This window comes from Rhineura floridana, chromosome 3 (assembly GCF_030035675.1).
Source record: "Rhineura floridana isolate rRhiFlo1 chromosome 3, rRhiFlo1.hap2, whole genome shotgun sequence".
Taxonomy (NCBI): domain Eukaryota; kingdom Metazoa; phylum Chordata; class Lepidosauria; order Squamata; family Rhineuridae; genus Rhineura; species Rhineura floridana.
The window spans coordinates 131,783,103-131,799,193 of record NC_084482.1 but is presented as its reverse complement, the minus strand read 5'-3'; the positions used below and the strand labels follow the sequence as shown (position 1 = coordinate 131,799,193).

Below are 16,091 nucleotides of genomic sequence, written 5' to 3'. Positions count from 1 at the left end.
GACAAGAGTTTCCTCTTCTCCCAGGCATTTTAGCATGTGTTTTTAAATTGCTTTTTAAGAATGTGTTTTTAAATTTGTATATTTGTTTTAAATATTTTAATTGTTGTAAACTGCCCAGAGAGCTTTGGCTATGGGGCGGTATACAAATGCAATCAAGCAATCAAGCAATCAAGCAATAAGTTCAATGGGGTTTACTCCAGGTACATAGAATTAGCATTGCAGCTTTAAGCAAGTATTGGATTAAAGCTTTCATATTGGGAAGGTTTTCAAAGCACTGCCCTCTTAACAGCCCAGGGTTTGGCTCTTGCACACAAGAGAAAAAAACCCTGAAAACTATATAATTACCCAATTTATGAGATTTTCAGATAAACGGGGGGGCACCATTTTCTGGCATTGCAATTGCAGTGCCTGGAGGTCAACACAACCCTAGCTTCAATTATTGGCTACAATCCTGAAAGGGCGGGGTTAGGGCTACTAGCTACTATGATAGATCTGTTAAACAGATTTAACAATTGTGGGGAGTGGCTGATGTTTTGATGTGGGAGGCTTTGCAATGGCAGCATACAGACAAGAAGCGACACTTGGGACTGATGCATCTGATTTGAGTTCTAACTGTATTGAGCAGACAACGGAATGGAGTGAATGTTCCACGAGTTGCGGAATGGGCTTCTCCACTCGGGTCACCAACAAGAATTCGATGTGTGAGATGGTGAAGCAGACCAGACTCTGTGAGGTGCGGCCATGTCCAAATGGTCAACGGTCTGATAAGCAGGCAAAAAGGTGTGTCTGGACCAAGAAGTCTCTAAGAGCCATCCATTTGGAGTACAATAACTGCACCAGCATCCAGACGTATAAGCCCCGTTATTGTGGCATCTGCAACGACGGGCGCTGTTGCACCCCTCACACCACAAAAACCATCCAGGTTGAGTTCCACTGTCCTCAAGGCAACATTATCAAGCATCCTGTGATGTCCATCATGACCTGTGTATGTCATGGCAACTGTCCTCAAGATAACAATGCTTTCTATAGAAAGCTCAGTTGAATTAAAGATATGAAATCGACAACTATTTCAAAGGGGGTAAATATTTAATATGTAAAAAGTTTCTTAAAAGCGAACATGTGAATCAGCAGTGAACAATAGTATATCTTGGGAACCAGACCACCTAGAAACTGTTTTTTAAATTGAAGCTGAGAGTCTGGAGATTAAAGTGAGTCACTTGATGACCCTCAAAATCCGGAGTATCCGGCTGAAAACTGGACACCTGGTAACCCTAATTGTGGCTCCCCATCTATGGAATATACTTCCCGGTGAGGTCTGCCTGGCGCCTTCATTGTCATCTTTTCAGCACCAGGTAAAAATGTACCTTTTCCCCACGCATTTGATAGACTGTGTGGGGGTGCTATTGCTATTGTTTTGTTGTTGTTTATTGTTATGTTTTATAGTGTGCTTTATATGTTTTTGTTTTAACATTGTGTAAGTCACTTGGGGACCTTCAGGTGTCAGGCTGGTTAAATTTAAACAACAACAATAGTAATATAGTACATACACTGTAACACATTTCATGGGATAAAGGTAAAAATCAGACTGTCACATAATTTCAGAATTGTGGCCTGCTAGGCCTATTTCTACCACCTCCACTGAGGCAGGATTTTCTGTGCACAACATCTTTGCCGTGTCATTCAGTTTATAGAGAATAATCTTACCTATATGTAACCTGATGTGATAACTTCATTATTAATAATAATCATTACGCTGCTCTTCATGGTAATTGGTGGATTTGAGGTATACTTAATTTGTGGTATACATTCTAGCTGAGTTTCTAATATTGTGGTTTTGTATAACCTCTAAGTTTCTTGGGAAGATTTTCCCTTTCAACTTGCTTTTCACTAATCCCCTCCTTTTCAGAAGTTTCTTCTTTTCTAATCAAATGTTACTGGGTTGGACTTACTTAGCAACTTTTCACTTACATGTATGTTGAATTTGCTAGTACTGTGGCCAGTCTTCCCAATCAGTTCAGCCACACTTACACCTAATGATGGAATTACTCACCACCAAGAGCTCCCTGCCCCTAGAGATGCATCCTTGGCACAAGAGGATATATGACTGTCATACGAGAAATGGGCCCCTTCTAAAAGATTATCTTCCATTTCCTCATAATGACAGCCTCCTCCTGCCTTGGAATCTCCTTGACAACTTGACAATGTTGGAGTGAAGAATGTAGCATAGTAGCAAAGGAGCTAGTAACTAACCCAAGGGTGGGACCATAGCTCAGGAGTAGAGCATGTGCACTGAATGCTGAAGGTCCCAGGTTCAGCCCTAACATCTCCACTCAGAAAGCTATGTTAAAGACCTTGCCTGAGAGCCACAGAATTGGAATATTATCCATCCAAGCCTTCATTCATTCAATTTATATCCCGCCCTTCCTCCCAAAAGAGTCAAGGGTAGCAAACATATAAATGATAAAACAGTTTTTAAAAAAAGCATTCTAAAAACAGTTTAAAACATTCTCTCAACCAGATTTGTCAGGAACAGTGTCGTTCAATCAGTATCTTTCAGACTTTGCTGGGCTAGGTGAACCAATAGGCTGAACTGGTGTTAAGGCAGATTTCTAAGAGGTTCCTGTTTTAAGATGTCTGGTTTCCAACCCGGGCCTTTTATACTCAGATGTTAACACCCAATCTACATATTATTTATTTTGAATCGTTAATGAGATATACATTTCCTACCAGGTCTGAAAGGGCCAGATCTTGGATAGGTTTCTGTCATTAGTGTGCCATGCCCAGATCTTCTCTCCCTCTGTCTCTCTTTTTTAAAAAGGGTGATGAGAGATTGGGTTTATGAAAAAGTTATGGTATGAATCTTAATGAAAGTGCTTATACTGTCACCAGGAAGATGTGTGAAATTCAGAAACCTTATTCTGTCTGGTGAAACCCAGCATCAGAATTCATAGGACTAAACCCACAGACAGCTAGTCTGGCACTACACAACAGCACTGCTGTGTGATTCAGGTGATAGCCAGGCGAGGTGGGGGTGGGGTGGATTCCTGGCTCTTGCAATCCCCAGAACAGGCCTTCCCTATTGTCAGCTAGCCAGGCTCACTTATTAAGGATGCAGGAAAGTTGAAACTGCCTGGCTGGGTGGAAGGAGCCAGGCACAGCCGCTTCATCCATCAGGGCTCCCGCTTTCTGCCAAGCACATTAGGGGATAATTAAGTAAAAATAGGCCTTCCGACCAGTGTAGCTCATTAAGGGCTAATTAAGTTAATTAGTGCCAGGTGTGGATTGCAGCGCTCGCTTTCACTTGGCTGTTGTTTGCTGTAATTGCATTTTCTCAGAAGCTTCCTCCCTTCGGCTGGAATACTGCCAAAGGGAAAGGTATTCAACGCCTCACACTGTTGATGCAACAGTGACTAGCTAATGGCCACCTAATGACCGCCACATGGGAAATGGGGACACGTAACCCTTTCTCTGCCATACAGAGAGACAGAGGCCTGAGACCTAAGCCAAAGCTTTGGGTCCAATCCACGCTCCAACTCTTAGTTGCTGTCATATAGCCACACAGCTCAGTCTTTTGCCACCCTGGCCTCCTTCTGGGAGGAACGGGATGTAAATTTAATTAATTAAGTATGTATGTATGTATGTAAGTAAGTTCATGGAGGCCATCTCTGGGGCTTTATGGGGCAGACATACACCAGACCTGCCCCTCAGTTAACATCTGTACGCTGAACTGGTGGTTTCAGGGAGGGCTAAATTTGTCTCACAACTTGGGCTCCTCAAAAAAAAAAGATAAGCAAATGGTGTCAAATAGGTGAGTGAGTGGGTTCAATGCCAGAGAAAATTGAAATATGCACTTTCTGTATGGGATGGCATGGCTTGCACACTCATAAATGATAGTGCTTAAAAGAGTTGCCAAATTTTTACTGATCCTGTGCCTTCCAGCACCAGTTCCTCTACTGCAGGACCAATTAAGATGGACCTTCCCCCACTTTGGAAACTTATGGAATCCAATGGATTCCTGAATGCCCTGGGGGATTTTCCAGGAGTCAGAGCTGGCGATTCTGTTGAGGCCTTGGTCACTCTGTGGAATACTGTGACACGTGAGACTACTGACACTATTGCACCTGAGTGCACTCTCCAGTGTTGTGAAGCTCAGAATACTCCCTGGTATACCAGAGAGCTGTGAACAATAAAACAGGTTGGATGATGGCTAGGGTATGTCACAAAGACTGGACATGTACAACAGTGCATAATCATGCCTACTGTATGGTGGTGATGGCAGCAAATAAAGCCTACTTTGCTGCCTCTGTTGCATCTTCAGGTAGCCACTGAGCGGAGCTTTTTCAAGTAGGTCAGGGATTACTTACATCTACCCCAGTCAATTCTATGTTAGAATCATTAGTAGTTTGCTGTGAAAACTTTACAAGGCACTTGGAGGACAACATTGTTAGCCTCCATGCCAATCTGTGCACCACTGATGAAATGGTGTCTGATGAGGCATCCAATTTTGTGCAATTTCATGGGATTCGTTTCAAATTTTGAAGCCTGAAGATGCGGGCAAGACATACAGAGAAAAAGATCTGATATGCCTGACATCGACCTATTATCTTCCCAAGTATTTCCTCATTGGCTCTAGCAGCAGTTGCATTTGCCAAGCCAGTGGAGATCAGCTGCTGCCCAAGGAAGCAAAGAGCTGCCTCTTTAAAGTAACAACTCTTGAGGAGGATGGTTGGCTGCCCCTGTCTCTCTCTGAGCATGGGCAAAATAAGAGTTGGCTAGTTACCCTTGTGCCAGCTCAGTGACTTCAGTGAGGCTACCCTTAGAGTGAGTAAGATGGAAAACTGCAACTGTAAGGTATTGGAGCGGTATGGACTTGAACAAGTATCCTTATCCAATGATGAGCTACCACAGACCATGGCAAACTAATGGGCACAGGATGGCCTTAAAAGATGTGGGGTCTGTGAAGTTCAGAAGGACAAAATATTCTTCAAGCTTTTATTTTAAGATGATTTATTGGCAAACGATTCAGAAATGGGAGAGGGAGGATTAAGCAAGATTTTAAATATAATATCGAATCTATCCATTTCCACCAGATTTTTGCCACAAACACTGTTTGTTTATTTGTTTGCTTATTTGAATTACACATACTTTTGCCTTGTGATGAGAAGGTATAGCTTTGGCAGCTGAATGGGAAGTTACAGGACAGAGATCTTTGTAAGCTGCTTTCCAGAATACACACATTTCCTTGCAGCATGCTGACTGGTAGGGTTGGTTTCGTTGGGCATATGATGAGGCCCATGCCTTGTTGGGAACGGAGGGCTGGCCCTTCCCCCTGGCTTGTTCACCTCCTGTTCTTTCTGAGTCAGCAGACAGCACCTTGAGTGAGTACAAACAGCAGCCTCTGCTCATCTCATCTTCTTCCTCTGGTTGGCCACTGGCCACACAGAATCCAGATTGGGCTCAGAGGAATAGGGCGAGTGAATGGGCTGGGGTGATAGTGGCATGGAAGATGAGGCTCACTGGGGATATTCTGTCAAAGGGCCCCTTAAAACCTGTAAGCAGCACTATTACCTGGCCCCATATCAGCCATCATGTGAAGTGTGTGTGTGTGTAGTAAAGCAGACAAGAAGAGAAAGCTACCTCTTTGTTCCCTTACTCTTTATGAGCAATGAGCTATTATGGATAGTGGTTGCAGATGGCCACTATGAAAGTGACAAGACCAACAAATACTGTTATAACATGGCATCAACACATTCCCTTGTAGTTAGTTATATTTATTCTTGTACATACCTATGGATTTGTTTGTTTGTTTGTTTTACACTTGCTCAGGGGAAGACCAGATGTCACCTACAGCAGGACTCTCCATTTAGATACCCCTTGAAAATGACCAGCTGGTGGTCTGTGCTAATACATCATGTTGGCTCAGTGTGTGCATTCAGCTGGGACTGAATTGGATCTCTGTGTCCAGCTGTACAGGCTCATAGTGAGCACTTAGGACACAGAGGAGCAAAAGAAAAATCTGTGTCTCACTGGCACATTCTCAACAACCCCAACTTAACTTTGTGGCTTTGACACAAAACCACATGAGAATAAGTCCTGCCAGTCTAGACTGTTGGAATCTGCTTGGCTCACTTCACAGCAGAGATACAATCTTCCATCCGGGAGTCCATCAAGGCACTGTTCAAAATGTCACATCAGATGCCTCCCTTTATCTGCCAGGAAGCATCCAGCAAATGTCACCAGCTACATGATGGCTATGAGCCTCTGCATTAGTGCAATAATTGGCAAGGTTTAGGGAAAGGAGGAAGAGGGAGATAGAAGATAAGCACCAAAACATTGGGAGACACTAAGAATACAACTAGGCTAGAATGTGGCTGTGGTGGCAGTAAGCAGGCAAGAAATTCCATGAGTTGGGCAACAGATCCTCATGGATTTAATTTCTACATACGAGTGTTGTCTGTGAATTACAAGTTAACATCAAGTAATGGGTTGTCTATGAGAAAGAGGTGAACATCACAGTAGTGTTTGGAGTGTTAGATTGGGACCTTTGAGACCAAAGTTAAGAACATAAGAACACTGATGTCAGATAACTGCTGCTGTTTGAGTTTCAGTTAGTGGCCTCATTCCACATGTAATGAGGATAAGCAACTGTAAGGGTACCCAGAGTGAAAATCATGGCCACTTTACTTCTCCTCTGGGCCTGCTGATTACTGCACTACGCAAAGCTTAGCTATGGTTTAGTTTAGTGTTAAATGTGAACCTGTTTGTCTCACTTCTTGGGAAGACAAACCATAAGCCTAGGTTCATATATAATCCTAAGCCAAACCATGGCTTTGGTCTGGGTAGCATAGCAGCAGCAGGACCATGGGAAGAGCAAAGCAGTAGCTCTGACTACCCATATTCTTACTCGCTGTAGTTTGGCTTAGTAAACTGGGCCTCTCTCGCTGGTCTTTCAGATTGTCAGAGTTTGCTTTATTTTCTGCTCTGTCCTGGAACCACGTCCTTCTCTTCTTTCCTTTTCCTTCTTTCCCAGGTCACACTCTCTCATCTTTTCATCACTCTGCTCTTTTCCTCCTCCCTTCTTTCTCCTGCCCTCTTCACTGCTGCCCACCAGAACGCCTTTTTAAACAGACTTTTCACTTTCTGTTCTCTTCACCATTTCATGCCCCTCCCATTTGCCCAGCTCATGTTCTAAGAAGCAGGCGTTAAATACTACTTCTCTTTCTAAATATGTCCTCATGGGCAGGGGTGTAGTCCAGGGTCCCAGGTGGTCTTAGACCCCCTACTTTCTTCAGAGCAGGGTCTCAGCAGGGTCCCTATGTCTCCAGCATCTATGAGACAATCAGCATGAAAGGGGAGTGCATTAGTCACTGAGGAGAGTCTTCCTACATGCTTCCTTGTCCTTTCCTGCTGATTGGAGCCAATTAGAGTGAAAGGAAGTGAGTCAGCCACTGAGAAGGGTCTTCTCAGCAGCTAACACACTCCCCTTTCATGCTGATGGGCTCCTAGGGATATCTGTTGTTGTGGCAGAAGGTTTAAAAAGAATTTCATTCTTAACCCAGCAGCAAAGGGGGGGGATGGCTGTAACTAACATGAAGGGACCCTGCACTTCTGAATTTGCCACTACACTACTGCTCATGGGTTGCACTATCCTTTTAATTTAAGGTCCTTAGGAGCAGGTATTAAGCCCAGTATCTGTCAACTTCTTACCCAAAGTGTTGCCACAAGAATTGCCATCATAGATCTGTGCCAACCTCCACTGTTGCCCATAGTATTCTTTGGATACAAGCCTATCATGTAAATTTGAATGCCCTTGTGGTGGTAGGGAAGGCGCTAGCTGTTTCTGTATCAGCAATGAGGCTTAGGTCATAGGAAGCTGCCTTATACCATTGGTCCATTTAGCTCAGTATTGTCGACACTGACTAGCAGTGGCTCTCCAGGGTTCCAGGCAGGGGTCTCTTGCAGACATAAGAACATAAGAAGAGCCTGCTGGATCAGGCCAGTGGCCCATCTAGTCCAGCATCCTGTTCTCACAGTGGCCAACCAGGTGCCTGGGGGAAGCCCGCAAGCAGGACCCGAGTGCAAGAACACTTTCCCCTCCTGAGGATTCCGGCAACTGGTTTTCAGAAGCATGCTGCCTCTGACTAGGGTGGCAGAGCACAGCCGTCATGTCCTCCATGAATTTGTTTAATCTTCTTTTAAAGCGATCCAGGCTAGTGGCCATTACTGCGTCTTGTGGGAGCAAATTCCATAGTTTAACTATGCGCTGAGTAAAGGAGTACTTCCTTTTGTCTGTCCTGAATCTTCCAACATTCAGCTTCTTTGAATGTCCATGAGTTCTAGTATTATGAGAGAGGGAGAAGAACTTTTCTCTATCCACTTTCTCAATGCCATGCATAATTTTATACACTTCTATCATGTCTCCTCTGACCCGCCTTTTCTCTAAACTAAAAAGTCCCAAATGCTGCAACCTTTCCTTGTAAGGGAGTCGCTCCATCCCCTTGATCATTCTGGTTGCCCTCTTCTGAAACTTCTCCAACTCTATAATATCCTTTTTGAGATGAGGTGACCAGAACTGTACACAATATTCCAAATGCAGCCGCACCACAGATTTATACAATGGCATTATGATATCGGCTGTTTTATTTTCAATACCTTTCCTAATTATTGCTACCATGGAATTTGCCTTTTCACAGCTGCCGCACACTGGGTCGACATTTTCATCATGCTGTCCACTACAACCCCGAGGTCTCTCTCCTGGTCGGTCACCGCCAGTTCAGACCCCATGAGCGTATATGTGAAATTCAGATTTTTTGCTCCAATATGCATAATTTTACACTTGTTTATATTGAATTGCATTTGCCATTTTTCCGCCCATTCACTCAGTTTGGAGAGGTCTTTTTGGAGCTCTTCGCAATCCCTTTTTGTTTTAACAACCCTGACCAATTTAGTGTCGTCAGGAAACTTGGCCACTTCACTGCTCACTCCTAATTCTAGGTCATTAATGAACAAGTTGAAAAGTACAGGTCCCAATACCGATCCTTGAGGGACTCTACTTTCTACAGCCCTCCATTGGGAGAACTGTCCATTTATTCCTACTCTCTGCTTTCTGCTTCTTAACCAATTTCTTATCCACAAGAGGACCTCTCCTCTTATTCCATGACTGCAAGCTTCCTCAGAAGTCTTTGGTGAGGTACCTTGTCAAACGCTTTTTGAAAGTCTAAGTACACTATGTCCATTGGATCACCTTTATCTTTATGCTTGTTGAAATTACCGCTTGGCTATGAAGCTCGCTGGCTGACCGTGGGCCAGTCATTGTCTCTCAGCCTAACCTACCTCACAGGGTTGTTGTGAGGATAAAATTGGGAAGGGGAGAACCATGCTTGTTTACCACCTTGAGCTCCCTAGAGGAAAGGTGGGATATAAATGTAATAATAAAATAAAATTAATAATAGCAAAAACAATTATGGTTCAATGAAAGCAATGCACACATTTGGCTAGGAGCCATTAGGTGGAATACATGCATGTGTGACAACGAACTGGCCCCTACTCTCAAGAAAAGAAGGCAAATATCAGTACATTGATCTTTGCAATAGCTTGCATATGTATTTGTGGGTCACAATGCAAAAAATAGGTTAAAGCACTGGACATCACTTAGCTAACAGCTGCCAATATTTCTATTTCTTAGGCCCCTTTTTTCTTTGGAATGTTGCCATCACTACTTGTTAGAACAATGAGATCCATTGACATGCAAAAACAATTTCTGGGGTTTTTGTATTTGCTCCTGGATGTAACCCTTTGTTGTATTTGATAAATGTGTCAGGTGCCTGCCCAACAACTTGTTACCCTTATGCTTGTGAGAACAAGGCTAGCAGCTGAGTCAGGCCACAAGATGGGACTGTCTTTTGGCTCTGAATCTGAATCCATGAGGAATATAACTGAAGGATAACTTCTTATTACGGGGACTGTGGGTTTACTATTGCAGACAAGGGGCTGAGAGAAGCCTGAGATAGGAGTGAGTTGCACTTGATTAAAACACAATGCATGCAATTTAGAAGAAAGACAGATAAGAGCACCTAAGCAATTAATATCCACAGGTAGCAAGGATTCTGTCACATAGGGATTTAATGCAAAACCTGGGGTTTTTAGATTTGATTCTCCTCTCTACCTGAAAGAATTTCTGGAATAGTTGTTGAAGTCAGCAAAGTCATCCTGGATCTATATTCCACTGATTGCAGAGTCAAGCCTGACGTTTTAAATATTTTATCAGCTGTTAAGTCGCCATTGTTTGCATACCTGATTGCTTGCAAATGTTCATTGTTGAGCTATTGATACTTCCTCCATGGTTACTAATGGATGGAAGATGTTTCTTCGAAAACCCATGATGGCTGGTTTCCAGCCAAGCTGGGGTTGAAACTGGTGTTAGGCTGTCTGTGCATGTGTGCACATGTGTTGGCATGGAACTTTAGTTCTGCAATACTGTGTGTCACTCACAATATGACTGCTGAGGCTGCAACTTGAAGAATATTGGTACAGGCCTTCCCCCCCTGTCTGAAACACTTTTACTACTGAAAATTCTCCTCCCACTAGCTGGCTTTACCCCCACAAGAGGGCTAAGACATGAAGACCCAAATATTTCACCCAGTGGAGGTAACAGCAGAAACACCTCAGTAGCAGTGTGAAGGGAAAGGTCAGGGCCTGTCTCAACATTAGGCAGAGTGAAACAATCAGGCAGTGTCTACCATACATTCTGCCTTGCATCCGCTAAGCTAGCTGCTTGCTCTCAAGCAGAGTGAAGGACACAGCCAGAGTTGAAGAAAGAGTCAACGGCTAGCCTGGCTGGGTTCTGGAATGGAATGAAGAGGCTGCCATCTTGGCCTTGGCCTCAGGCAGCAAAATGTCTTGACTCAGCCCATGGAATGTCTAAAACAGGGGCACCCAAACCATGGCCCATGGACCACCAATGGTCTGCAAGCTTCATTCAGGTGGGCCCTGGCATGTTTGCTTTAAATATTCATATTGATTTTAATTGTTTTTTTTATTTCTTGTTTTATTTCTTATATTGTATTTTACTGTGTAACAATCAGTATTCTGTGGAATACAACTTGTAATTCAACAAAATACAATATAGGAAATAAAAGAAGTAAAAGTACAATTAAAAATCATACAGCATCCAGCACAGCATATTACAATTGCTTCTATAGGCAGAAAAATCTTCAAGTGGTCTGCTAAGACTATCAGCAATTTTCAAGTGGTCCATAGGAAAAAAAGTTTGGGAACCACTGCTCTAAGATGCCACTCTGTCCCAGTACCAGTATTCTGGTAGGGCCACCCACAGCCACCCTCCAATCTGACCCAACAGAATCCGGGGTTGACCTGACCCAGATCTGAGCCTCAAATAGATTGGGGGTCTTGCCCAGTGTTTCATTAGGGTTTAAAAACCTAATTAAACTTGTGGTCAGGAGATGCCCCCAAATTGGATCAGGGCTTGGATCCAGGTCAGGTCAGCCACAAATCATTCTGGGTCAAATTGGGACAGCTCCGTTGACTCTTCCTTCAACATTGGCATTGTCCTTTGCTGCACTTGAAGGCACACAGCTAGCTTAGGGGGTTCAGGTCAGAAGACATGGTATATATAGATCTGTCCTCCAATCCCTATCTTGCCATCACCCCTTGAACTTCAGCATCTGCTATCTGAGGTGGCTTTCTCCCCCCCATGTTTAATCAGGGTTTAAAACCTTAATTAATCATGCAATTGGGTGGGGGGAGAGATGCCTGCAGACTGCCTGTGTCTCCTCTTCCCCTCCCCCAATCTCCAGACTACCTCCCCCCCTTTTGACATCCCCCTATCACTCCAGATGGACCCAATCTGATCTGGGGTAACACAAGTCTGCCTCAGCCCACCCAAATCCCACGTTGACCTGAATTGGCCCAATGTGGTTGAGGATGCGGCCAGAGGTGGGGCACAGTCTGATAATTTGGTCCAAATTACAGCTGCAGTGGCTGCATGTTTTTTTTTTTTTAAAAAAAGTCTGAAAAATGTGAGGCTTCACCCTCAGAGGGAAAACGGGGGAGGGGGAAGAGATGCAGTATTGCCAACTGTTTTGAAGATGGCTGGCAGGAGGAGCCATGTAAGCTGCTTGCAGTCTGAGGAACTAAGAACTATTCTGGAACTGCAAAATGTTTCCCTGATACACCATTCACGTCCATTCCTGTTTACGTTGACTGCTAAGGATGGAATGGTATGAATATGTGAAAGCTGAGCTTCTGTTCAGAATGATCCCAAACTGAGGGTTCAGTATGACAGAATGCAGCTCCAGTTCCATTTGTCCAGGGGACTGAGGTCCCTTTAAAACACAGACAGGGTAGAAGCACACTCACTATTCTGCCAGTTCTGGTGCGTCTCCGCCTCTCTCTTCTGAAAATGGGTGCACGCAATGCTAGTCAAGCTCTGTCCCTTTTTACTGTAAAACCTGGTGGGAGCAGATTGTGTGTTTTTTAATTTGGCTTCAAAGAGATTTTGCAACTGATCAGCAGATCAACCTGTTCCCCCTCCAGGTGTAGCTAATGGAAACACTTTGATCTGGCGACTAGTGTGTTCACTGCCATACATTTTAATGTTTTTACGTTTAATTTTGTTAGTTAACTTGCTGCTATGTGTTATTGATTTTATTATATTATTGTATTTTAATCCAGTTTTGTACACCGCCCAGAGAGCTACTAGCTATGGGCGGTCTAGAAATGAAACAAAACAAATAAATAAATAAATACGTCAGGGAGCTGTTGAGCATTCAGTGCTGACTTCTCTTTCCGAAAATGAGTCTGGCTGACCTATCTGGAAAATCTGAAATAAATTTGGGTTTTGTCCTTGTAATTTATATAAACAGCCTCTTTCAGCTTTAATGGTCCTCTGGGGATCATCCCAATTTTTGTCTGCTTCTAGGGCATAGGTAGGTAAAAAGCAGATGTTGCCAACCACCAGCCCTTCCTCTAAATGGAGAAAATTGGAAACTATCCCTCGAAATACTGGTGTGAGCTGCAGATGAGGCAGGCAGGGATGCCACTTACTCATCAGCATTCTGCGGCTCTCTCCTCATTATCCCTGCAATGAATCAGAGCAAGATGAGGCAGGAGCCTAGCAGAGAGCTTCATCCTTAATCTGTACTCTGGTGCTAGCACACACAATGGCATCCCAAAGGGACAACTAGTCTACAGTTTGGCCAATGGAAAGTTACGGCTCTTTTTACAGGCATGTCAATGACAGTCCTGTAAGATAGAGGGAAAGGAGAGCTGCGAAGTGGGGGGAGGGGGACTCATCAAATTGTTACACTTGCAAGCCGCTGTTTCTCAGCAGCAAGATAATTGCCTTCCAGTGACAACCGAGGTCAGGCGTGACTGGCATCTCAGGGAGTATCTCCCTGCTACAGGACTCTGACAGCCCTGCCTGTCATTGCTTTGTTTTACAGCTACAACAATGGGGGGGGGAGAGAAATCCCACTAAGCCATTGCTTGATACTTGATTGAAAACAACTCAGACATCCACAATTATTTGAGCTCTTTAATTAGAACCCTACACAGATAAGAAGATGCTTGTGGTGTTCCGCTGGAGACACCTTTGGGACAGGACAGAACTTCTCATATTTTGCGGCAGGCCTTCCTGAGGCAACTCAGGAGGAAGAGGTATACCAGGTTCTGCTCCTGACCCTGCCTCCTCTTCTCTGTGCTCTTTCCACCCTCCTCTCTTCCTTTTTCTTCTGTGTACATCCCACCAGGCATGGCTTCATTTGTGCCAAAGCGCAGCCCCCATACCATTTCTTAGTACTAAGCCCTCAGAAATAACTATAACGAACAAGAGTGCCTCTAAGCATATGCTGATTGAATGACAGTAACATATGAACAGAGGAAGCTTCCTTTTACTGAATCTGACCGTTGATCCATCCATCACTGGCTGGGGCTGTTGGAGTCGTAGTCCAAAATATTTGGAGGACACCAGGTTGGAGAAGACTGGCCACAGCTCTCCAATGTTTTTAGGTAGAAGTCTTTCTGATGGGAGTCTTTCCAGCCCTAACTGGAGATGCTAGGGATTGAACTGAAGTCCTTTCTGCATGCAAAGCATATGCTCTCTCACTAAGTGACAGCCCCTTCTTCCCAACCAACCTAATGACTCAGAGACTATGGAGAACAGCTTTCACAGCAGATAGTATGATGCTTGGGACTACTTGAGCCCTAGCGTATTCTTTACAAAAACACACATGAATAAAGCACCATTTCCATCCCATCACCCATCTTCCTTTTCTGCCTGTCCCTCCATCCTGCTACGATATGCTTATGCTATCCCCATTTTCTGGTATCTGCCCCTCTTAAAACCACTGTGCCTGTTTTTTGTCTTTTCAAAAGAAGTTGGGGATATCTATTCAAACATTTTTATCCATGTGCTCATCTGCATTAAAGTTCTTACTGTTTCAACTCTAATGCATAAATGTTTAAAAGTACATATTTGGATACAAAGTGCTGGTGCACTGCTACACACACACACACAAAATCATTGCATACACAATCATTGCATATCCACTCACGGTTTTTACACAGAGCCAATAAAAAAGAGCATCCACCAATGTGGACTGTGGAGCATCTCAGACAGGAATTCCTAGAGGGAGTATAGGGATGTAGAAGAACACAAGAGTGTCCCTATTGTTGGAGGGTATGTGCTTATAAGTTTGTTGTTGCTCTACCTACTGACGTCTATTGAAGCACAAGTGGAATATGTTACCTGCAGTGGTATCATCCCCAGTGTTTTGGGATGCAAGAGAATTCTGGGTGCAATTCAGGTGCTCACATTAGCATTTAATGCCCTAAACAAATTAGAAGCCTACAGGCCCTCTTGGGTGTTAATATCAGCAGAGGGGACCCTCTTGGTAGTTTCATCTCCCTCAAAAGCCTCAGGGGGTGGGTGGCCCAGGAGAGAGCATTCTCTGTGGCATCCTCTAAGCTGTGGTTCTTCCCCACTGAGCTGTGCCTGTCAACTTCACTGTACTGTTTTTGGCAAATGCTGAGGATCAACCTCTACCCTGGCCTTTGATGCCTGAAATGTGTGTTTTGAGGACCCATCCTATTCTTTTTTGTAATTTGTTTTAACTGTTTTTAATACTGAATTTTAAATTGTTGTAACCCCCCAAGATCTACCGGTGAAGGGTTGATGATGATGATGATGATAATGATGATAAAATTCCTCTGGTGATTTTTTTAAAATCTAAAAATGAAAACTATGTCTGTCCCTAGCTTCCTCCAGGTCAGTTTCATAAGTCCATTGCAATCAATATTACCCTGACATCATTCTTGATTGCAGAAATATTTCTATCATCATTAAAGAATAGCTGCTCATCCTTGCTGAAATCATCAGTACTTGTCCTATCCCTGTTCCTGACCTCAAAAGATCACCTCCTTTTCTCCCCTAGTTAGAGCTAGTTCATAGCTCAGTTGGAATCAATATTCTCTCGTTTGCAATCACTACAAAGCTTCCTGTGAGCAGCAGTGTGTGTGTGTGTGTGTGAGCATATGTGTATCCATGCTCATGTATTGGGGGGGGGTGTTGATTCATTGCTAATGATCAGGAGAAGTTTCTTCTCCAAAGTCTTCTTTTATTCTTGTTCTTATTTCACATAAAATGACTCCCTATCAAAACACTATTGTTTGTGTGTCATGCACAGGGTGTGCGTGTCCAGGCGCAGAAACCACACAGAGACCAGAGTTGGGGAAAAACATGGCCACAACTTTAATGGTTACAGTCATAATCTAGGTTGGTGTGACATAGGGCAAGGATCTAGTATTGGGCATCCTAACTGCTCGCCAACATCTCACTCTCTAGCCCACTGGTTGGGGGAACCTGGAGTTGAACAGGCATCAGGGCCCACCCTAATGTGGGCCATTCCTGTGGAGGTCCCACCCATAGCCTGGGTGCATGGCAGCCATTCTCAGCCCTTTCCCCAGGCTGAACTCTTCCTGTCTCCTTCACAGTCTGTGCCAATGGCCTTTACTATAGAATAGGGGTAGCCAAAGTCGTGCCAACTACAACTCCTAGCATCCTTGACCATTGG

General features: G+C 43.9%; 1 protein-coding gene across 1 annotated transcript; it reads left to right on the top strand.

Moving 5' to 3' along the window:
- Positions 1-541: 541 nt before the first annotated feature.
- LOC133382297 (CCN family member 3-like) lies at positions 542-1,125 on the top strand. The gene has a single exon (XM_061621982.1). The coding sequence runs from the start codon at positions 554-556 to the stop codon at positions 1,040-1,042; it is 489 nt and encodes a 162-aa protein (XP_061477966.1). The 5' UTR covers positions 542-553; the 3' UTR covers positions 1,043-1,125.
- The last annotated feature ends 14,966 nt before the right edge of the window (positions 1,126-16,091 follow it).